At 42.2% G+C, this 25,635-nt stretch overlaps 1 protein-coding gene across 2 annotated transcripts in view; it reads left to right on the forward strand.

Moving 5' to 3' along the window:
* Positions 1 to 18,151, forward strand: part of gabrr2a (gamma-aminobutyric acid type A receptor subunit rho2a) — a gene marked incomplete at both ends in the record, with an annotated part of 44,708 nt that extends 26,557 nt beyond the window's left edge. For both annotated transcript variants that reach the window (XM_080012602.1, XM_080012603.1), the window contains 7 exons: positions 7,485 to 7,552; positions 8,952 to 9,175; positions 11,677 to 11,759; positions 12,924 to 13,064; positions 13,936 to 14,088; positions 15,114 to 15,322; positions 17,801 to 18,151. In XM_080012602.1, the coding sequence (XP_079868728.1) occupies positions 7,485 to 7,552; positions 8,952 to 9,175; positions 11,677 to 11,759; positions 12,924 to 13,064; positions 13,936 to 14,088; positions 15,114 to 15,322; positions 17,801 to 18,151 (1,229 nt within the window). The remainder of the gene's footprint in view (positions 1 to 7,484; positions 7,553 to 8,951; positions 9,176 to 11,676; positions 11,760 to 12,923; positions 13,065 to 13,935; positions 14,089 to 15,113; positions 15,323 to 17,800) is intronic.
* Positions 18,152 to 25,635: the final 7,484 nt, after the last annotated feature.

A 25,635-nucleotide genomic window follows, 5' to 3' on the forward strand; every position in this document is an offset into this window, starting at 1 on the left:
AAAAAGGGGGAGGGTTGAGCGGTGTGCGTGCGCTTATGCACGCACCACAGGCAGATAGACGGATTGTGTCAGACCGGGCCACAAGTGTCGTAGGCTGTCTGCGACGCTTGTGGCTCACTGCCCCTGTGATAGGCGAGCAACAACCTTGACAAGGACACATCGATTGATTGACACACATACAGACAAATCAGTGTTGTATATAGACAGGCGGCACATTGTTCATGTTTTCTTGATTGGGTTAGGTAATGAGTGGGACAGAACATGATAAACGTCTATGTAAGCACAAAAGAAAAGTATAATATTATAATTATTCATTTTATTTGCCATGTGATGGTTTGAGCATATTCCTTTTTCGCTAAATTAAGTGCATTTGAGGGTTTCTGGACAAACTTTGTCAAATGTTTTGGGTTGTTTATTGATTTTGAATGAACATACATTTGCATAAAGCAAGCACATTTGTCCAACAAAAATGTCCCTTTGAGGTACATTTTGAACAGATAAAAAATGTGCGATCAATTTGTGATTAAATGTTGTTAACTATATTAATTGATCGACAGCCCTAGTTTTATATTGTTATTTTCTACATTTATGTTTGTAACTTTCTTTTTTTGATTTCCATTTTCCTTAATGTTTTTATTGTAAAGCACCCTGTAATTTTGGTTTTGGAAGGCGCTTTTTAAATAAAATGTACTTCCTAACTTACTTATGGCGAGCGGCCCAAGTAGCTTGGACGTGATGATGACAACTGTAACTCACATCAAAACGGTCATATGAATAATTGAACTGAAGCACGTTTTAATGAGTATAAAAAGCACCATAAAGCACCAGGTTTGTGTCCAGAATAATACTCTCCACTGACTGTAGTATGAACAGATCAAAGGCAGATTTGGTGTCATGAACTTGTGTAACTGCAAATGTGGTTCTGTAGGCCCTGGGACCGTTCTCTGTCTTCCACTGACGGTCTTCATTGCCTTGCACAGGGGGTTTGTGACCATGCTGTTGCCATTCCATCAGCATCGCGTCCCTCTCAACCTGTGTATTTTATTCTTCTTCTTCAGAGGACGATTCGTTGCGCTCAAATGATTTTCAACATTGTCCTCAGTTTCAGACACTTCCTCTATTTAACTGTCATTATCAATGTTTAAGATTAGTGCAAGGTCTTCATTGACTGGGAATCGTCTGCTCATGTTCCTCTTCTGACAGTTGCTTCTGAGTGAGTGAGTGAGGGAGTAAAGAGTGATTTTTTATGTCAGTGTTTCTCTCTCAGACAGCAACAGAGTCCAGTCCCACAATGTGGATCTGCACCTGTCTAATGTTATGTCTGTGAGGCATTGGTGAGCTTTTTTAAGATCAAATATAGAGTTTTCATACATTTAGTACCCCTCTATCTCTCTCTCTCTCTCTCTCTCGCTCTCTCTCTCTCTTTTGTGTGGTTGTGTATCATGACATAGCAACAGCGAGAGAAAGAGAGAGAGCGAGAGAGAGAGAGAGAGACTGTTATTAATTCTAGCTGCTAGTTCATAAAGCCCTATTCTCCTTTGTGGTCAAAACCTATCAAATATCAAAATCGGGTGCAATGTGCTAAATAGACATAAACAAAAACATCAAGATGTCAATATTTATCTTATGCATATCTGTGTAGAAGTTCTTCACCCCAAATTAGGCAAAGTCACCTGGTCTCTGAAACAAGTGTGTTAACCAGCCTTTTATTTATAATAAAAGGCTGTGGGCTTGGCTTGTTTATGTATTAATATGTTAACCAATCTGTTAGTTATGATCAACACCTAAATTTGGGTCAAATCTGTCCGACATAATACAAGGGTAAATTTCTCTATATCATTAGTAGTAAATAGAATCTATTGGATATATGACACGTTTGTCAAATGAAGAAGCAAGGACCTGATTCATCCTCCTGTCCTGAAAGGGGTCTAGGAATCTTAGGGGAAGTGTGTACGTATATGGGAATTACTGGGCGGCCACTGGTGACGATATGTAAATTTTGAAGATAATTGGTTGAAGATCATTGTTTATTCTTTAGTCTAGTCTTGTTGTTAAGTAGATAGCGGCGTCAATTTGGATTCACTGTCTTTCTGGTGATATTATTTCTCCAGGAAACCTTGTGAAATAGCAATGAGCACCAATTTTGAGTTTTCCACATCCCTTAAATTAAATACCAGACAGCAAGGGTCCGTGCCAGACCGAGGCCAAACCTATATAAAATATCCTATGCGACTTTGGATAAAGCTTCTGGTCCTTGGAAGTCTTGATAATAACACATTTCATCACATTAAAGTCCTGATGGATTGCATATGGGACTGACTCAAGGGATTCCCATAAAACCTGGAATATATCGCGAAAATGCTGTAATTGTGTCAGAAAACCAAGCCTCAAAGCCGACAAAACAATGGAAGGAACCAATCTCCAATATCTACATGCATATTATTTACAGCTGAAATGTAAATGGGTACGCAATGCCGTCCCTGGAGAAAGTAAAGGAGTACTTCAACACGTCCTTCAAGTTAAAAATAAATCACACACTCCCCTTCCTGACTATGGCTCCGCCACCCCTGTCCATCACATATCATTGTTTCAGTAGAGTAGGGGTGAGAAGGCGGCGGAAGGAGGGCATGGAATTTCAAGACATCTCTGATTGATTGGGGAAGGGGATGCCAGAATCCTGGAGGGAGTTTAGACGAGGGACGGCTTCTATCAACATAGTTGGGGAAGCTGGAAATAGCAGCAAACAGTCAGGCTCTAGACATTTGGGGCTGACACACAGAAATACGGAACCTCACTACTTCCAACAAAGCCAAAGATTTTTTCTCTTGGTATTTCACAATAAAGTAGGACATAATTTGAGCAACCGCTCATAATCCTAAAAGATTGTGATAGTGCTTGGATTACGTCACTTTTGTTTTTCCTTCTAAATCCTTTGGTAGAAAATGAAAGTTATGCCATGAACGTCAAATGGTCTGAAGGGAGGGATTACACTTGAACTGACCAATGAAGTGACTTCAAAATGCTGTCCAAGTTTTCCTCATTAACCATTTGGAATCCAATTTATCCCCATTAAAAACTGGAATCACAAGTTATCCCCATTAACCATTTGGAAGCAAAGTTATCCCCATTAACCATTTTGAAGCAAAGTTATCCCCATTAACCATTCGGAATTAAAGTTATCCCTATTAAACATTTGGAATCAAAGATATCCTAACTAACCCTTTGGAATCAAAGTTATCCTGATTAACCACTTGGAATCAAAGTTATCCCAATTTAACATTTGGAAACCAAATGATCCCCATTAACCATTTGTCATCAAATATATCCCAATTTAACATTTGAAATCAAAGTTATCCCCATTAGCAATTTGGAATCAAAGTTATCCCCATGTAACATTTGGAATTAAAGTTATCCCCATTAACCATTTTGAATCAAAGTTATCCCCATTAAAAATCTGGAATTAAGTTATCACAATTCAACATTTGGAAACAAAAATGTCCCCATTAACCATTTGGAATCAAAGATATTCCCATTAACCATTTGGAATCAAAGATATCCCAATTAAACATTTGGAGTCAAAGTTATCCCTGTTAAGCATTTGGTATCAAAGTTATCCCCATTAAACATTTGGAGTCAAAGTTATCCTGATTAACCACTTGGAATCAAAGTTATCCCGATTTAACATTTGGAAAACAACAACCAAATGATCCCCATTAACCATTTGCAATCAAATATATCCCAATTAAACATTTGGAATCAAAATTATCCCAATTAACCATTTGCTATCAAAGTAATCCCTATTAGCAATTCTGAATAAAAGTTATTCCCATGTAACATTTGGAATCAAAGTTATCTCCATTTTGCTTTTGGGATAAAAGTTATCCCCATTAAGCATTTGGAATCAAAGATATCCCAATTAACCATTTGGGATCAAAGATATCCCCATTAAACATTTTAAGTCAATGTTATCCTTATTAAATAATTGGTGTCAAAGTTATCCCCATTAAGCATTCATAATCAAAGATATCCCTATTAAACATTTGGAATCAAAGACATCCCAATTAACCATTTGGTATCAAAGTTATCCCCATTAAACATTTAGAATTAAAGTAATCCTGATTAACCACATGGAATCAAAGTTATCCCGATTTAACATTTGGAAAACAATTGATCCCCATTTACCATTCAGAATGAAATGAACCCCATTAAACATTTGGAATCAATGTTAACCCTCTTACAAATGTGGAATCAAAGTTATCCCCATTAAGCATTTGGAATCAAAGATATCCCAATTAAACATATGGAGTCAAAGTTATCCCCATTAAATATTTGGAGTCAATGGTATCCCCATTATAACATTTGGTGTCAAAGTTGTACCCATTAACCATTTGAAGCGAACGTTATCCCCATTAAACATTCAGAATCAAAGTTATCCCATAAAAGAATTGTGTCAAAGTTATCTCCATTGACTATTTGGAATCACAGTTGACGCCGGTGATAGCAAATAGCGTGTCTGTAAGTGGAACCTTCATGGGGTTTTTATCATTTTGAACTTGATGAAAACCTATTTATGTGCTTGCCCATAGGAAAAACATCTTTCAAAACACATTTCAAGTTGAGCCATAACTGTCATTTGTCTAAATAGAAATAATCTGAAGAAAGCCGGCAAAAGTACAAGACTCCAGGGTTGTTGACAGATTTAGTTTATTCAATTGAGTGTGTGTGTGTGTGTGTGTGTGTGTGTGTGTGTGTGTGTGTGTGTGTGTGTGTGTGTGTGTGTGTGTGTGTGTGTGTGTGTGTGTGTGCGTGTGCGTGGGGATGGGTGATTTACATTTTGCCTGTTGATTGCTCTGACGAGCAACAGGCACCCTGATCCCGGGCCCAATTACCTAGACCCAAGGCAGGTGTGGCTGCTTAAACCACACCACCCCCCACCCCCCATAAATTAGAATAATTTCTGGGTTTGTGCACAAAGAGTGTTTCCATGCGTTGAGATAATGAGAAGTTAAGACAAGTCCTGGAGTAGCTGCAATAATATATACAGTATATGAGAAATTATTTAAAATAAGTCACTGCTTCAGGCAGGTCGTTCTAAAGCCAAGGGGCCCTGATAAAAAAAAGGCACGGTCACCTTTAGTTTTATGTCTAGACCTTGGCACAGCCAGAAGGGACCCCGCCCAAGGATCTGAGGCTGCTTACTGGCGCATATGGGGTAAACATATCTGTTATGTAGATGACAGCAGATCAAGGCTCGAGCCTCCACTTTCCAACCAAAGGCATAACCACCAAGATGCCTTTTGTATGCACCCACCCGAAGACTTAAGGTTTTCAGATTAAGAGCTTTTATGATATATTTGATTGGGACAGCGCAGCACTTAGCGTCTTTGTTGCAGTAAACTATAATTACACCCTATAATCTCAACCACAGTGATCTCTCCACAAGCCCTCATCTCCACGGCATCGGGACCGGCCGTGACTCTAATCTACCATTTAGCATCTCCACTAATCCTTTGGGGTTTACAGACTGTATAGATAAGTGATGCTAAGTGGTTCAAATTCTATGTAAATCTTTTCCTCCGTATCGGTATTATCTGTGTTCGGTGTGCACATTATGGGTAAAGGAGGTCGCTTTAATGCTGTTATCCCTAAGTGGGGGAGGTCAGAGGTAATGTCAGATCTGGTAAAGTGGCACGGCTCTATCAATAATTCAGTGGCAATATTGGAAAATGAAATTTCATTGTATATAAATAGCTTCAGTATGAAAGTGTCTTCTGTGTGGAAATGTTTGAGGTTACAAGACCAAACGGTTGGCAAAAAGTAGTGTTGTACGTAGTGCGCAACTCTGAACCTGGTCTTGAGTTTCTTGCCCGAACATAACAGTGTTACGTCAAACAAAACATTATTATTATTATTTCATCTTCTTTGCAGACGGGATGCAGAAAACTGCATTTTTAGATATAAAGAAGATCAAGAAGCAATGTCATATTATTTTTCATTGAATCTCAGCATGAAACGTTGGGTTTACAGCCAGTTTTCCACACTCGTGAATTATTTATTTTACAATTGAATACAGGAAGAGGCAGACTTCCACCCCAGAGAAGCCAGGGTAAATAAAACCTTCCCGACAGAAGAGAGAAACAGCCTAAATACACAGTCAAGTCAAATTTTGACGCTTCCCACAAGGATTGATTGTTGCATTTGGAAGTCGTGGTATTCAATTTGAGTTGGCATTGTAATGTTGTCTTTTCTTGAAGTTTAACCTCCACCGATCTTGAGTTGGACGACTAAAGTTCCTTCAAGTCCCTGTAAAGCAGAAATTAAATTGTGTTCTGAATTTGACACACCACGGAAAAATGTGTTATTAATCACCAAGCCAAATTTGAATGATCAAAAAATATATATAGCATATAGTGTAGTATGTAAAATTAGGTTGCAAGGTCGTGAAAAAAAGGCAGTTCCCTCTGTTTTGAGACACTGGGGGTGTGTCTGCTGAAGACGCTGAAACCACACCCAATCAGGTTAATCGTGTCAAACGTTTACGTTTGCGTAGCTTCCATGTTTAAATGTTCTGCTGAACCCGGTCCTGTGCGTCTAGTTGGTCACCTCACAGCATCGCTGTCCGGGACGAACGACTCCCCGCTCTCGCAGGCCAGGTCCGGGCTCCGCAGCCTGCTGGCATGCATCAAATGCTAGCGTCACCAAACCCCGCCTGGTCAAACCAGCGGGACGGTTCTTTTTTTGTTCCGGGCGTCCGTGGGCATGAGTTCACGGTCTCTCTGAAGATGCCTTTTACTCTAGGTGTCTATTCCCAAAACTATGTTTTATCCCAAACTCCGGGCTGTTAGCTTAGCTTATTTCACCACTGATGCTTCGATTCCGACCTGGTCTTTATATCGTATTAGGGGGTGGGGCCATGCCAAGTATGGCTGCTCTACATCATTGGGTCATGAGTTAGCACCACGAAAAAAAAAATCTGCACCACAATAATGGTGAGAAACGGTTTAATAGTCTCACTCCAGATTTCAGTACTAGATCATTCAGTCTTTCAACATGTTTTCAGCAATTACTTGCTCGCATGTATAATGTGTTTAGAAGCAAATCACTGAATTCACTTTACAGGGAAGTCTTGTACTTGGACTCTGACTCAATAAGCTTTTGTCTCTGGCTGAGACGGTCCTTGGTTTATCGTTTGTCCAGCCCTCAATCATTGATCAATGGGACATCTCTGTACGTAGACTATAAAAATACAATTAGTATACTGTAAGAAGTGTCCCTCCTAGGGCATTTGGGGTGAGAGTGATGCCCTCGATCACTGCTAATAGGCGATCAAAGTTGTAATCCCTGCAGTTCCACCAAAAGAAAGGCCAAAAATAATTAACTAAGCATCCGGCACTATCGCCGCTTACACACAAACAAATGCTCGATTGTTTTTTATACTGCAAAAGACTCAACATCTATTATCTCACGCATCTTGTCTTTTTAAGGGCCGGCAATCCCCGTCGGAGTGGACGTACAGGTGGAGAGCTTGGACAGTATCTCTGAGGTGGATATGGTACGTAAGCTGCCCCCCTTTTAGTATAATGTGAAAACGCCATGTTTACCTCTTGTGTTGCGAGAGAGAGGGGTGAATCCCATGTGATGAAATGGAAACAAATTTAAGAGGTTTTATTTATGTTGCAGTTGGCCACATTTTTTATTTTGGACACTGCCTCGGCTTATGTACTAGCCTTGTGGACCTACATGGCCTGTATTGAACTTACTAACCTGCCGGTCACTCGTAGACAAGGAAGATTAATGGCCACTAAGGACATTAAACAGTAACCTATTTGCAGTTAAAGGTATTTTCTTTACCTAAAACATGACCAGAATATTTTAAATTGACCTAGTACTGAATAGTATAGTATAGTAGCTTCAGACTTTAAAGGAAAAGGAAATTATTAAAGGAAAACGCTAGAATTATTTCCCCTAATCCTATAATTCGGGACAATTGTAATCAAGGCCTTTAGCAGTACTATTGCCCCCTCAATAATTCAGTTTAAAAATAGCCTTTTATATCAGTAAGTGTTATTCCCTTTTTGAAAAATTCATTATTTTTTAACTTTATTTGCCTATTTGTGGTCTCCAAGGCAATCTTTAAGACTACAGTGGAACTTTGATTTACGAGTTTAATTAGTTCCGTGACAGAGCTCCTAATTCAATCTGCTCGTATAGCAAATCAATTTTCCCCATTGAAATTAATTGAAATGCCATTAATCCGTTCCAGCCCCCAAAAAAAACACCCCAATTTTCTTTTCGTTACGTGCTTTTAGATAAGAAAAATGTATTTATAAATAACAAATATTGTATAAAAACATAATAAAACATAATAAAAGAGAATGTAAAGAAATAAACTGGTTTTATAAAGTGTATTAACCTTCAGACGACTTGGACTAACGGAAGTTGCTGGGGGAGGTGGAGGGTGAAGGAGATAGGCGGAGGAGGTTGGAGGAGTTTGTTTCGTTTTGTGCTTTTTTGGTCGCTTTCCTTTGTTGCTCCACTTTATTGCTACAATTTATTTATTTATTTATTTATTCTCACTTCACTTTTGCTTAACAAAGAAGAACAACGTAATCTTCTTCACTGATGTGTGCCACTGAGGAAAAAAACATTGGGCAAAATAACTGCACTAAAAAAAGCACATATCGCGAGCACAAAACACAAATGAGATGCTTCCACGCTCAGGTAACCACGTGAAGTGAAGGAGGGAGACGCGGGATTTAGTCAGAACAATGTTTTTTGGATTTGGTCCAAAAAAAAGTAATTGGAGACCAGAAAAATAAAGAAAATCTTCCTTCTCTACTCAGTGACTGGCACATGGTCAAAGGTGGTACAAAAACTCATTAATGCATGAACAACAACAACATAGCAAATGCTCTTCTTTTTTTTACCACCGTATCTCCGCCCGTGGACAGGATTTCACCATGACCCTGTACCTGAGACACTACTGGAAGGACGAGCGGCTGTCCTTCACCAGTAGCACCAACAAGAGCATGACCTTTGACGGGCGGTTGGTGAAGAAGATCTGGGTGCCCGACGTCTTCTTCGTCCACTCTAAGAGGTCCTTCATCCACGACACCACCACCGACAACATCATGCTCCGCGTCTTCCCCGACGGACACGTCCTGTACAGTCTAAGGTGAGGACAGGGGGTGAGGTGAAGGTACCGGTCTAATCTCCTTTGTTTTTAAGTTTGATCAACTTGGACTTTTTTGTGTAGAATTGCATGAAAGCAGCTCTGAAAGTGTGAGATGCTACGAGATGACGTCTTCTCTCTGATGCCCTTTAAGTAAGGTATGACGCACAGCCAGCCGGTCTTTATTGCAAACGAGGGGTTATTTCACGATAATGACTGGCCGGCTGTGCATTATCCCGTATTATTGCACTGCTACGCACAAAATAAAATAATACATTGGGACTGAATGTTGATTTTACATTTTTCTGTAACTAGTCTGCGTGGTCCAAGAGTTTCCGGGAATTTAAATATTCTGGAACAATGTGGCAAACAATAGCAACAATGGAGCAAATGATTCTCCTTCCAAAAAAAACCCCATCCTACATATGACTAATGATCAATCTGAATCGACTATTCCACAGAGTGGTGTAATAATGCTCCTATGCGATTTGTAGTTCCTACACTGTGTTCCTGGTTTTCCAAACAGTAACACAGTGATTGAGGGGGAATGTAATTCATTTTGAACCTAAAGTACAAAGACAACAAATTTGCATCTTTCAGCCCCTTCGCTTAATACTGCTGTTATCATTCACTTGAAATCAAATCTACAAACCACTCAAATTACGATACGTCTGTCTTCTGCATCTTTCTTCTGTTCTCCAACTGGGAAGCCGTTCTGCTGATCTTTTCTGGGCTTTGAAATCCTTTTGGAGCTCGGCCAGACAAGTATAAAGGTCACCTTTTGCTTTCACCACCTTCCATGGCAAGATGTTTGAGCCGACGCCCACTGTTCTAGCCAGACATTGTGCCCCATTTATAGCTAAATGGCCACTGCGATCGGTTTTTTTTTTGTTGTTTTTTTTTTAAGTTGCCCTTGTTTCTCATCCCCACTGTGCCCAAAAGCCAATACTGAGGTCCAGATAGACCAACATTTTGGCACGCATAGTCAGTGCATTGAGACGTTCTTGTTTTTTATTTGACAGAGAAAGTAAAGCAAAAATCCAAATGCTACCGCATTAAAATGAATCTGGTATTTCATTTATTGACGTTTTCATTTTTCTTGCATTGCCGTTTAGCCTTGATAAGCGCTTTGGGGCTCTAGCATCCTCTCCCGTTTGGTCTCCCGTTCCCTGATCTCTGCCACTGCCATTCAGTTAATCGTCCATTTAAAGTGGCAGCATTTACAATTTCACTTCAAACCTGAGTTGTTCAGAGAGTAAAACAAATTGACGTGTTGCATCACAGATCGGACTGAATCTGAAAAACCATTAGAGATGTCCAATAGACTTAATTAGGTAGGTTTACAATCAATCTGGTGCCCAAACAAGCGCAGTCAGGCACGCTGCTGTCTACTACCAGAGAACAAAGAAGCTACACTTATTCCAATTTATTCGTAGCTTTCAGGTGCAATATTTTCTTTTACTCAGAGGTTTATGTACTTGGAGTTCAATGCTAAAGTTCACTGCTGACATTTATATATAACATATCATCCACAGCCACAACATTAAAACCACTGACAGGTGAAGTGAATAGCGTTCCCCATCTTTTTCAAATGGCACCTGTCAAGGGGTGGGATATATTAGGCAGCAAGTGAACAGTCACTTCTTGAAGTTGATGTGTTGGAAGCAGGAAAAATAGACAAGTGCAAGGATCTGAGCAACTTTGACAAGGGCAAAATTGTGATGGTGAGACGACTGGGTCAGAGCATCTCCAAAACGACAGGTCTTGTGGGGTGTTCCCACACGGTATGGTGCAAAGAAGAACAACAGGTGAACCGGTGACGGGGTCATGAGAGCCCAAGGCTCATTGATGCGCATGGGGAGCAAAGCCTAGCCCGTCTGGTCCGATCCTACAGAGGAGCTACTGAGGTATAAATTGCAGAAAAAGGTGTTGTGTTGCCCTCCAAATTCCCCAAATCTCAATCCAATCGACATCTGTGGGATGTGCTGGGACAACAATCCCGATCCATGTCGGTCCCACCTCAACGTCTTGGTGCCAGATACCACAGGATGCCTTCAGAATTCTTATGGAGTTAATGCCTCGACGGGTCAGAGCTGTTTTGGCGGCACAAGGGGGAGCTACAAAATATTAGGCAGGTGGTTTTAATGTTGTGGCTGATCGGTTTTACGTATATAAAACACCTCCACAACCTACATATATCGTTATAGGGTTTCTATAGAAATGGGGGAAAAGCATGCGTTAACCTGTCGTCCAATCATGAATACATTTCAGCATTCCAGTCATTGTTCATTCATACACAAAGGGCAATTGAATAAAATGAGTACTTGTACTGTATATCAAGACACGATTATATCCAATCTTGTATGGCTTAATTTACTGTATAGCATTTGTAACCTATATGGATAAATCAAGTTACATAAATATATATATATATATATATAAACATGGTAATTTTGGGGTGATTCTCAAAAATTTACCCTGTGTTTATTATTATTTTTAAACAGGGTGACTGTGACCGCAGCTTGTAACATGGACTTCAGTCGATTTCCTCTGGATTCCCAGACCTGCTCCCTGGAGTTGGAGAGCTGTAAGTATTATTATTATTAATAATAATAATAATAATAATAACAATAATTATAATAATAATAATAATAATAATATTCGAACTATCTTACAATAAAGGCAAGAATCTCAATCTTTCTATCTGTCTGTATGTCCTTCAATTATCTCGACCATTCATCCAATTTACTTCACACTTGGTGGGTGTATTCCTGGAGATTCAAGGATGTGCAGTGTCGAATTTGGCGCAATTTGGACACACAAAGTGTCATATTAATAAACTTTCAATAAACGGCGAGCCGGCAGGGGGCGTGGCTTCATGGCTCTGCGACTGAGTTGCAAAGACTGTCTCTCCCCGCGGGGTGTATGACTTCAAGCGGTAGTTTCATCTTCCATTGTGGAACACAGGACTGACCCAGTAACATTTATTTAAACTGTGCCATTAAAATGTCTTCGAAAGTCTTGTATTTTAAACAGGAATGCACTGTGATGCCATGCCATGACATTAAAATGTCTTGGGATGATTTTAATAATAATGCATTTGATATTATTCTTCATTATTCTTCTCCGTATCATTTGTTATAAAGATTCACTCATTTAATGATTAATAATATTCTTCTATTCATTAAAAAGATTAATTAGAAACAGGGGGCTATATGATATCTCACTTTAATTATCTGAGAATGAATATGAACAATCAAATTGTGATTTTAAGTTATCTAACTAGCACTATCTGATGGCCACTGGCTGTGGAATTAAACATTTATGAATTGATCATATGGGGAAAAGTTATTATTTCTATTTGAAGTGAGTCAGAGGGACATCCGCACACACCATCTTCTAGCGGCAATAGAATATGACTGTGCATGAATTTTAATATGCTTTTGATGCCATCATAATTTTTCCACGAATCACTGCTTGAGGTGCTATTATTGAATTCCTTTTATTTTTACAAAACAATAGTATTAATCAAAAGAACCTATTCGGCACCCGAGCAATGGTGAAACCTTGAATCGACGGGGACAAAAATACTCCACTGCTGAGGGAATCCACGTACATCCACGTACATCTGCTGACAGAGCTGTCTGTCAATAACCAGCGAGCGGTTTGATCTCGGGGTGGAATCTGTTTCAGCGAGTTCGGTCCTTTGCGGCGGGTTAAATGATTTAGCTGCTCTTGTGTGAAAACGCAGACGCCTACACGGACGAGGACCTGATGCTGTACTGGAAGAGCGGCGACGAGTCCCTCAGCACCGACGACCGCATCTCCCTGTCGCAGTTCCTCATCCAGAAGTTCCACACCACCTCCCACCTGGCCTTCTACAGCAGCACAGGTGCCAGCAAAGGAGATCGAGTCACTAGATTCATGGCGCCTATCAACATGTCCAATACCAACATCAAATTGATCAAGACAAAACAATGTGGTGAAGGGTTTGAATGTGTGGAATAGTGGACATTTTCAATTCTATTGTGCAAATTCATTTACTTTTCATTTGGCTTCAATATGTTTTTAAATAAGACAGACAGACAGACAGACAGACAGACTGACTGACTGACTGACTGACTGACTGACTGACTGACTGACTGACTGACTGACTGACTGACTGACTGACTGACGGACGGACGGACGGACGGACGGACGGACGGACGGACGGACGGACGGACAGATAGACAGACAGACTGATATATGATAGATAGATGGATAGATGGATAGATGGATAGACGGACCGACAAATAGATGGATGGATGGATGGATGGAGAGAGAGATAGAGAGATGGATGGATGGATAGATAGACAGACAGACTGATAGATGATAGATGGATGGATGGATAGATGGATAGACGGACGGATAGATAGATGGATAGATAGATGGATGGAGAGAGAGAGAGATGGATGGATGGATAGATAGATAAATAGAGAGAGAGAGAGAGATGGATGGATGGATGGATGGATGGATAGAGAGAGAGATGGATAGATAGATAGAGATAGATGGATGGATGGATGGAGAGAGAGAGAGATGGATGGATGGATGGATCGATAGATAGATAGAGAGAGAGAGAGACAGATAGACAGACAGACAGACAGACAGACAGACAGACAGGTAGAACCTGCTTTAAGCTTTGAAAGAACACCCCCAAAGCCAAACTAACTGGAATTTCCCTGTTTTCCTTGCTCCTGGTTCTTCCCCCTCTCCCTGGCCTCCAGGCTGGTACAACCGGCTGTACATCAACTTCACGCTGCGGCGCCACATCTTCTTCTTCCTGCTACAGACCTACTTCCCCGCCACGCTCATGGTGATGCTGTCCTGGGTGTCCTTCTGGATCGACCGCCGGGCCGTGCCGGCGCGGGTCTCCCTCGGTGAGTTGCGCCAGCGGTTGTATCGTGAAAAATAAACATTCCTCAAGTCGTTGCCTTTTAACCGTGGAGTCCAAACAGTTGCGGTTGCATTCTTGTGAAGGACCCAGTAAAGCCCCAGTGACGGTACTTCCTGTTGTTACGCGACTCTCTGGATCAGCATGGAGTACCATGCTGACTGGTCAACAGCGGCCAATCAGCTGTCAGTCATTTCTAGATAATGTGAATAACGACTGTTGTCACGGGCAACAGCCTCTCTACCTTGAAGATTTTCAGGCGTGAATGCGGATGTGGCCTGGGGGAAGCTTGTTTTTGTCAGGCAAATAGTTTCCTACATTGTTGCAGCGTGGGCCACGTTCATCAATATTCCGTCTCAATGCAAAGCCGCGTAACAAGCAGGGTGCAGCCAGACGGTCATTATCGCCGAATAACCCCCGCCAGAGTTCACCTTCCTGATCACCTTTCCCGGGGGTTATTTCGCCATAACGAGCAGCTCGGCTGGACATTATTCCTTACTTACGTGCCAGGTAACCTTACCAGCGCGCCACAAAGTAGAACCTAAATGAAGCTTTTTTTTTTCCCCAAATACAAATACATCACCCTGAGCTTGTCCCACAAATGCCATTTTTTCCGGGTTTTTTTTTGTCTTCATTTAAGCATGGCATAGCTCCGCTGAGCGCCTAATAAGGCAGTGACACCGGACGATACAGGCACACAAGTCACGTCGACATTATTTTGGTTCTGAATTCATTTAACGCATCGAGGCGATGCCCATTTGTTTTCCCGCCCCTCCCCTGTGGTTTTCAGCCGTTCGCTGAGGTTGAACTATTGCCCGCCACGTCCCTGAATGTATCTCGGCCGTCAATCGGCTTCCTTCATCCTCTCCGAGCCAAGGCGGATTAATGAGCCCGTGGATTCCTTCCACGTCTCGCCTTTTTGACGCAGAACGCTTCGAAAGGGCCGCGTGTCGTGGAGTTTCAAAGTGACGCCTAACGCCCGGTTCTTCCTTTCGCCCCGTCCATCGCAAGGCATCACCACGGTGCTGACCATGTCCACCATCATCACGGGCGTCAACGCCTCCATGCCCCGCGTGTCCTACATCAAGGCGGTGGACATCTACCTGTGGGTCAGCTTCGTCTTCGTCTTCCTCTCCGTGCTGGAGTACGCCGCCGTCAACTACCTGTCCACCGTGCAGGACCGGCGCGAACGCAAGATGAGGGAGCGGGCGAGATCCCAGGTAGCCACATTCATGCTACAGCAAAGTGTTTGTTACCCCATGCTGATACGCTGATGACAGGCTACTCAAAGTGATATTGCGTGAGATCCTATGTCTGATATGTTTTTTTAGCTGGCACTATGTATGAAATGCTCGTTCAATGTATTTGCATTTTTTTTATATGTTGTTCCCACTGTTGGTGGCTGAGTCCGATCAGAAGAAGGCATACTTTCAGGAAAATTTCAGGAAAACGACGAATACTTCGTCGTTTTCGATCAAAGACGAGGGTAAACCCTGATGTTGTCCAAACAAGTTTGCCTTTTCGATTGGAGTTCTGGGACTTGGTGTGTTAATCTAGCCGACACAGGTATGGGTTACTACTTTAATGTACTGGAGAGTGTAGGTTTTTCTTGCCTTGATGCCTGCATTCAAACCTGACTGGGGGCCTTTCTGTGTTGAGTTTGCATCCCTCCCCATGTTCATGTGCGTTTCCTATGGGTTTCCTAACCCACTAAAAATCATGGCTGCACTGGGAGAACAGACTTCCATTGCCCTTGAACAAGTTGATACCTGGGTGCCAGACTGTGACTTCCCACTGCTGGGGTGGCTTCCCACTCTTATATTATACAGGGAGAATATATGCATTCATAAAGTGGCCGTTCCGCAAGTGGCCAAGTCCTCTTAGTAGTACAGTGGTACTTTGACTTACGAGTTTAATTAGTTCCGTGACGGAGCTCGTAATTCAATCTGCTCGTATAGCAAATCAATTTTCCCCATTGAAATTCATTGAAATGCCATTAATCCGTTCCAGCCCCCAATATGTTCGTGTTTTTAAATAAGAAAAATTTATTTATAAATAACAAATATTGTATAAAAACATAATAAAACATAATAAAAGAGAATGAAAAGAAATAAACTGGTTTTATAAAGTGTATTAACCTTGAAGATCAGACGACTTGGACTAACGGAAGATGCTGGCGGAGGTGGAGGGTGGAGGAGTTAGTTGCATTTCCTGCTTTTTCGGTCGCTTTCGTTTGTTGCTCCACTTTATTGCTGAACTTAATTGCTGCAATTTATTTATTTATTTATTTTCACTTCACTTTCGCTATGATTTCGTGCTTTAATTCAGGCGACATCATCCGCTTCTTCTTCTCAGCACTTACTTTCTTAGGACCCATGGTAAGAAAAAAAACGCACTAAAAGCACAAATCGCGATCACAAAACACAAAAGAGCTGCTTCCACGCTCATGTAACCACGTGAAGTGAAGGAGTGAGACGCGGGACGCTGGCCGGTTTCGCTCGCCGCGCCAACTAGCGGCGGCGTACCTGAAGCTCGCTCCTCGTAACTCACATTTTTGCTCGCAAATCAACGAAAAATCGACCGCACGACGGCTCGTAACTCGAAATGCATATGTTAGTGCACTAGTAAATCAAGGTACCACTGTATATTTGTGACTAGAGACAGATGCTTTTTTTTGGTATTTGTTTTGGAAAGTGATTCAGCCCTAGGTCAGCTTGTAGTCCAAGAAGCATTGTACCATTCAACCATATCTTAAGTACTTGATAGTTACTTTATTTAATTTGCCAATTGAGTTTAACACGACTCCAATACTAACATAGAGGGCGGTAAAAAAAAAAAATCCAATTTGAATAGATGATGCAGTGTATGGTTTGTTATTACATTTGGAGGTGACAATTGCTGTGTTTATGGGGGCAGGGCTTGAACACAGGCGGTATTTCATCTTTCCAATATTTCTATCCCCCATACTTTCTCCACATTGCTTTTTAAACAGTGCATAGGCCTGCGTACGCCTCTCAAGTGTCAACCTGTAACAGCATTGCAAAGTGACTTAAAAGTTTCTCTCTGGCCAAATTAGCCCAAATAAAACTTAAAAGCCAGGGTATTTCAGTCGCAGCTGTGGATTACGTTTTTGTTGAAAAATGTCCAGGCCACCCGAAGCCGGAGAATTCATCATTTGGACAAAATGCATAAATCCCTGATGATCTCCATGTGGCTCCTCGACGCCTGATTTGCTGCGATTGTGTGACATGACGGACGGAAAATCAACTACTGACATTTTCTCGGTCACATATCCACATCCACTAAAACGATGTGCTCAACAAGCTCTTCAAGAGCATTTAAATGTCTGATGTCTAATTGTCTGTCTGGCGTACTTGAGTAAATGTCATTATTTCAACCATCAAAACCTGCCAAATATATGTATTCGATTGGGTATTTTGAAATTGCTCAAAAAGACGCGCAAGTCTTAATTTAGTATGCTTAGTACATCGAATGTTCTTAATATTCCGGGGCAGACACTGCCTACCAAATCTACGCTGAGCACATCATTTGTGTATTCTCTCTCTCTCTCTCTCTCTCCTTGCTCTGTGAGTAATTGTATATATGGCCCTGTGATGGACTGGCACCCACCGACTACTGTCTAAAAGAAAAATAATTGCTGCTTTTGTTTGCTAAACCACCGCCATCTCCCCCCCCAGTCTCTCCCATGCACGTGCGGCATCTCGCAGACGCGCACCATGACCATGCTGGACGGCACCTACAGCGAGGCCGACACCAACAGCCTGGCGGGCTACACCGAGGACCCCATGCCGCTGCCAGAGGAGGAGCAGGAGCACGAGGACGAGGCGGGGGGCGGCGTCCCTGAGAAGCCCGAGCACATGGTGGTGCACTTGTCGATGAGCAGCGAGTCCACGGCCACCAAGAAGAAGAAGAGCCTGCGTGCCCTCAACATCATCCAGAACACGCACGCTATCGACAAGTACTCGCGGATGATTTTCCCCGGCTCCTACATCTTCTTCAACCTCATCTACTGGTCCGTCTACTGCTGAAGAACTGGAGGGCTAAATATATATATATATATATATATATATATATATATATATATATATATATACACACACACGTATATATATACACTGATAAGCCACAACATTAAAACCACTGACAGGTGAAGTGAATTGCGTTCCCCATCTTTTTCAAATGGCACCTGTCAAGAGGTGGGGATATATTAGGCAGCAAGTGAACAGTCACTTCTTGAAGTTGATGTGTTGGAAGCAGGAAAGATGGGCAAGCGTAAGGATCTGGGGGACTTTGACAAGCGACAAATTGTGATGGCTGAACGACTGGGTCAGATCATCTCCAAAACGAAAGGTCTTGTGGGGTGTTCACGGTATGCAGTGGTTAGTACCAACTAAAATTGATCCAAGGAAGGACAACCGGTGAAGCAGCCACAGGCTCATTCATGTGCATGGGGAGCGAGGTCTTGTCCGTCTGGTCTGATCCCACAGAAGAGCTACTGTAGCACAAATTACTGAAAAAGTTGATGCTATGATATGAACTATGATAGAAAGGTGTCAGAACACACAGTGCATCACAGCTTGCTGACCCCTGTCCACCGCTGAAAGCGCCTACAATGGGCTTGTGAGCATCAGAATTGGACCATGGAGCAACCTAGAAGAAGGCCTGGTGGCCTGGTCTGATGAATCACGTTTTCTTCTACATCATGTGGATGACCGGGGTTAGGGTCCGATCCGATCGAGCATCTTTGGGATGTGCTGGAACAACAAGCCCGATCCATGGGGGCCCCACCCCACAACTTCCAGGATTTATAGGATCTACTGTTAACGTCTTGGTGCAGATACCACAGGACTCCTTCAGAGGTCTTGTGGAGCCCATGACTCCACGGGTCAGAGCTCTTTCGGCGGCACAAGGGGGAGCTACACAATATTAGTGGTTAATGGTGGTGGTTTTAATGTTGTGGCTGATAGGAGTGTGTCTGTATTTATTTATATATATATATATATATATATATATATATATATATATATATATATATATATACACACACACACACACACACAAATGGATTTCAATGGTTTGCATCGAGCGCTAGGGCAACAGGCAACAGGCTGGGGTCAGAATGGAGCCGGAGATGCTTTGAAAACAATGGGGGGGAAAAAAAAGCCTTTCTTCTCGTTCAAGGAGGCTTCTCTCTCTTCTCGTGGACGTTGTTTCTCCTCCCTCCCTCCCGGGGCTTTAGTTTTCTTTCAGGCGGCACTTTGAATGTCCCCCCCCGCCCCGCCCCGCCCCACCCCACCCCCACAGAAAGGTCCGTAACTAAGGGGGTAAATCTTTCTTGTTATCTTATTTCATTTCTCGTTCTCGTTTCGGGAGGGAGCTGCGTCTTCTTTTCGCTCAACTACAGTTTGGTATGCCGTTTTTCTTGTCCTTTTGTTCTTGATCAATATGTTGGCACTTTTTTTTTTCTAAATCAAAGCAAAAATGGATAGGAGCGGCCAATTCGCCACTTGGATAACAGTTGCTAAGCTCAAAATTTAAGGGAGCATTGACAATTCTTCTTACTTAAATGGGGAAAAAAAAATCGAATTGATTACCTCTCAACAGGTAGGATCAATCACAGCTTGTTCAATGTTTTTAACCTACACTACTTTACAGAGGTTATACATGTGTTTTTGGAGCAGGCTTGACCATGGATCTCGTGGTTCGTTTTATTAAATCTCTTTTCTAATGTTTCCATTGTTAACTCATCTATGGAGCCATGTGTGTTAAGAACCAAACGGCGGAAACCTCTGGTCTTTTACTGGGATGCTGTCGTCGAGCGGTTTCCACAGGTCGATGAGGTGAGATGAGGTGTACATTAGTGAGTTGTCTCTTGAGCTGGATTTTCACAAGGTGCTAAAAAAAAAAACAACCGTCAGGTATTGTCGTCATGTGTGTCTTCGAGTATGGGAGTAAGGAATAAAACGCTGATTTTGCAACTTTAGTCAAGGCAACAGGAAAGGCTGAGCGAACCGTTGTTTTTCTGGAGGCCAATCACGATATGCATTCATCTGTTTTGCCACAAGCATCAAAGAATGTTTCAATGTGTTCTAAATGGATAATATTAAATAAAGTTACCATAACTTAAATGTGCCCTTCCCCCTGCAAATATTTCCTGTTCAAAATGCCATCCGTATTTCGCCACCCATACCGTATTGTACATCATGGTGTGAGGTAGCAGTGATGCAAGAGTCGCGAACAATTCGGTCGTGGCGAAAAAAAATCGTGAAAATGATTCAGGAGTTTGGAGTCGCTCCACCAAAAGAGAGTGCTTTGTTTTTCTTCGTAACTCAAGTTTTGAGTCAGCAAGTGGGCGCCGGAGAGGAAAACAGGTGAAGGCTGTTTGACACAATTCATATTGAATGTGACGGATTTACACTTCTCATTTTTTGTTGTTAATTAATAAAAATAAATAAAACGCCTGCGCGGATGCTCACTGGGAAAAGTCTCTGTCTCCCTCCTTAACCCGAACCTTTGGCCGGAGTCTCCCACAAGTGGCGCCCGAACGTGGGCTTGGAGGGAGGCCGCCCGGCAGCGTGCGCCCCGTCCCCGCTGGAGCGGACCGTCGCGCGGACCGTCGGACCGAGAGGCGCTGAGGCAAGTGCCGCGTATGGGACGGCAATCGATAACATTTTATTGATACCCAACACAATTATCGATTCTGCTTATGGGTCCGATTCTTTATCGATTCCCTAAGTGATTCCTGATCAATTTTCTGCGTGGGGGGGGAAAAAGCAGGTTTTCAGCGTCAGCGCAGCTGTTTTAATATCTGAGTCTGGACGCAGTGTAGCATGGCGGCCTAATAACGTTTGAACATGTTAAAATAAATTACAATGCTCCTTTCCTTTTCTTAAAAGGATATAACTTGGAAAACAAATATTAAACCGACTGACAAAATAAACAAATCATCTTTAGAAAAATAGGCACGTTTGCCTCGTAACATTTGAATAAATGACAATCCTCCTCCTCAGAAGGGAATGCGCTTGAAACCAAATAGAAATTTAGTGCTCTTCTTCTAAAACTGGCACATAAAATCAACACCTCTCCTGCAGAAAAATGAGCACGTTTGCTCTCCCTGGGAGGAAATCTCTCTGGGCTCACGGTGTCTCCAGCTATGGAAAACGCCGTCTCAGATGGGGTGGAGGACGCTTGAACACACAAAAGAGGTTTGGGCAAGCTCTGTCACCCGGGGGTCGGTGTGTCTCTTCTGCCGCCACCCCGTGCAGTAGCAGGGTCAGCGGAGACATGGATGGGAGGCAGGGCTCCGTGGATCTGGACTTCTTGCTCAACTCTCTCACCGATGCACCAGGCGGTCTGCTGCGTTGTCTGCTGCAGCCCGCGGTCCAATTCCTCCAAGGCGGTCGTGTGCTGCTTTAAGGGTGCGGTCTGAAATGAACTGGACCATAAACTTACTTTGAGAGGAGGCTTTTTTTTTTTTTATGTATATATAGTAAATCTGTTGTTTGTCTAGTTTCCATCCCTCTTTCACATTTCATCTGTTTTTATTATCCATAGAACATGCACTGTTTTTATTTATGTTTTTGTTGTTTCTATCCTGACTGTGTTCTATTTGATCTTGTTCTGTAAAGCACTTTTTAACTGTGTTTTTAAAAAGTGCTATACAATTTCAAGATTCAAGAGGCAAGAGATTCAAGAAGTTTATTCGTCACATACATATATATACTTTCATACATATATGCAGTGAAATGCCTTTGCAACGCACCCTGAGATAATGCACAATAGTTACTAAGCCGAACATAATTGCTAACCTAATTGCTACCTAGCAACTAACTGAAACCAACTGATTCCTAAAACGTAATGCAGTTAGTGAATAGAATAACATAAATAAAATTTAATTTTAATTTAAAATGTAAAGATGAAATTCCAAGTTCAAGTCCAAGCTCAAGAGATTATTTGTCACATACCTACAGTACATAAACTAATTTAAGTTTACTATTATGATTCTAACCAAATGGTTAAGTTGAATGGTTTGATTGAAGTTTCACATTTGAATCCATGCCATATGATCATCATAATGAACAGCGTCTTCCTCCTCCTCATCACACCGTCACTATCACTTCACTCTCTTGCTCTGAAAGAAACTGACCATGTAAGTGGTGGTCTCGTGCATGGAACCAGAAGAAAGGTATTAGAACAGAAATGCACCACAATCAAAAGTCCAGTCAAATGCCTCTTCTGCCACCGTGGTGTTCGCTCCTACTGCTGCTGAGCTCGACCTGTCCCAGACAGTTATCCCTACGTTTTTAACTTCAATCTCGGATCCATCACTGCCGCCTCCTCCAGGAAGGGCTGGACCCCATCTTTAATCCAGCAAAGACACATCCGTGTTACACAATCTGGGAAAACTGTGACTGAATGTGAAGTTCTTTTAGTGTCTGTGATGCATCTGCCATATTCATGGTGAATGAATAGATGTCGGTCACGGCGCCTGGTAACATGTGGAGAGGTCGGTCCAAATCTTCACCTTGATGGTTCTTGCGAATGCCGAGAGAAATGGTCCTCCAACTTCTGTAGGATTGGAACAATCTGACCACGGGTTGGACTTGTATCACTTGAGATACATAGGGTGGACGTGTACAGCAGGTGCATTCGCTGCACAAACTCCTGACTGGAGTAATCAGTGTCCAATTTCTCCACCAGTCTATAATAGAAAATAATTATATTTCATGTGAAAATTAAGACAATCCTTCCATGGGATGACTTTCCTAATCCACCAAGTTTAAAATTAGCCATATTGAAATAGTCCCATAATCCCCTCCCCCCTTACTTGTCCTTCTCAGTTGGCTTCCTTAGCCGTGGATCCACGACTGCAGCATGAATGGTGAGGACCTGCATAAAGAATCTCTCATCATCAAATTGAAGGAATTCCACCGTGTCTTTACATCTAGAACGATTGTGTGCAGGGGCAGGTCTGAAAAACAAAGTGAAAACGCACATCTGAATGAGCATATCACACATAACAATGCGCCACATTATATAATCATCATTAGTTTGTTATCGTTTGTATTGGCCATAATCTGTTCATCTATCACCGTGTGTTTTAATGATAGCGGTGTTGGATGTGTTCTTGCTGAGGAGTCGCTGCTTCTCCGCGAGGACAGTATTTGCCAGGCCAGGCTTTCTTCATCCACACGACCACTGTGCGTATTCTTGCGGCCCGGCTGGGAAACAGTGTTGCACTTGTGGATCTTCCGCGCTTTGAGGTCCAATGGTGCCTCAAACGTATGTGCAAAGCGTCTCACATTGACAATCTGCAGCTTAGGTAGTGCTCCTGAGTTGGGCTTGTCCATCCATCTGCTTTTCAACATGATTGGTACCAGGCCGGGATCAGGCGGTTGGTTAGACTCTCTTCTGATGTCAAAGGACAAATCTGCTTCCACAGCACGCTTCTGAATTTATACTAACGTACCCAAGTGTGACGTAGATCAAATAAATATTCATTACACAACAACTTCTTCGAAGACTTTGAATGCATAGTGCACTCAAAGATGTACAGCGGAGTGTCTTAGTGAGACCAAGTTAACATGTAGCATTTATCGTTGCTTCACGACCTTGAGCTGTGTGCTCTGTGTTCTGTGGAAAACGGGTCTTTACTGTTCAGTTTAATTACTGTGAGATAGCACATTCCTTTCAGGTTAAGGAGGCACAGGCACACACACACACACACACACCCAAAGTCACACTTCACACACTTCACACATTCCCGTACTTTTACGTTTTGTTAAAGGGGTAATTCACAAGTTTTAGGTCGGCTGGCTATTCCAAGGCCGTATTTGGAGGTCAGACATCACACTGCTAAGCCTGCCATTAAGCGTGCTAATGTTATTATAACATAGGGTCTTAACCCTTGGTAACGGGAGTGCTGCTCGTTTGGGAAGCAGCGGCACTCGTGCATAGAGTGTCAAATATGGTATTCCTGGGATTTTGGCCTATGTTGCATCCAAAGATGTTTCAACATATCGCTGGTGTTTCAGAATCAGAATCAGAATCAGAAATACTTTAATAATCCCAGGGGGAAATTACTTTTGTTCCAGCTCCAAATCTACATACAACATATTTACATACAACATATTTACATACAGCATATAATAATTATTAAGAAACATATTTATATATAAATATATATATATAAACATATCTATATGTTATAAACATATCTATATAGAGTGTAAAATGTACAGTTAAAAATGTGCAAAAAGAAGAAGGTGCAGAAGTGGAAGACCGTGTTTTGAGGTCAGATTACAGAGATGATTCTCTGATTCTCTGAGGGAGGCGTTGTAGAGATTGATGACCACAGGCAGGAATGATTTCCTGTGGCGCTCTGTGGTGCATCTGGGTAAGAGGAGTCTTCTGCTGAAGGTGCTCCTCTGCTGGGCCAGTGGGTCGTAGAGAGGGTGTGAGACATTGTCCAAGATGGACTGAAGCCTGGACAGCATCCTCCTCTCTGCCAGTACTTAAAAAAGCACTATATATAATTCATTTCTCTTTATCCTTCTAAATAATATTGTTGTTATTCTGTAGCTAACCAGTAATAAATGAAATACTTTTTACCATTAATGTGACTTCTGGTGCTGCATAGTTTTGCTGATGGCCTTGTAGTCTGCTTCATACGTAGTGAGGTCAAGCTTCATGCTGCGTTGAGGCTTCCATCAGTTCAACGTGAGCGTAGGTTGCTCTCAATGTTTCTCAGATGCCAGAAAGACTGCTCACATGCGTATGTAGAGCCAAACATGGTCAATACGGCAATACTCACACGCTGCATTGTGTGCTATGTGACGGGAAGCTCGTTCCAAGTTTTAAGAATCAGCTGCTCTTCAGGTTCCGGTTCAAGTTCAAGTTCAAGAGATTATTTGTCACAAACATATTGAAGTTTTTTCCATTTCTGTCCACTTGTGTTCACCTGATTGGTCCGACTGGACGCAGGGAGTTTTCTGAATGTTTGTCTGTCGCACAGAGGGGATCGGCGCACGGGCCCCCTGTTGAGACTCACTGTTCTAGAGCCTTCCATTGTTGTGAGTTGTGTGAGAGCAAAGAACAATCTCAAGAGAGCTCTCCCATGAAATACGTCCACCATTAGATCACGACTGTGTAATATTTAGGCCTCTGTTGCTTATATAGGCTCTTAGAAATAATTAATTAATTAATTAATTAACGATTTTGGTACAGTATTTGGCCACTCGTGCTTAACACGTCGTGACATAAAGAAATATGGAGCCGACCATCAAACAGCTTTGACCTTTTGCTTGACTACACACTCTAATGAATTATGAAGCTGTTGAGGCTTTGGGGCTTAAGATGCCGAGATGTTGTTTTGCATCGCGAAATGTCCAGCCTCCTTGTTAAAATTGCATCTTATCGTCTGGTGTGGTCAGCCCAGCATTCAAGCTTTGGATAAATGTAATTTTAGCACTGGAAGCGATACAGAATTGCTCTGTACCTAACTCTAATGAGC

Source organism: Zeus faber (genome assembly GCF_960531495.2).
Source record: "Zeus faber genome assembly, chromosome: 13".
NCBI lineage: Eukaryota > Metazoa > Chordata > Actinopteri > Zeiformes > Zeidae > Zeus > Zeus faber.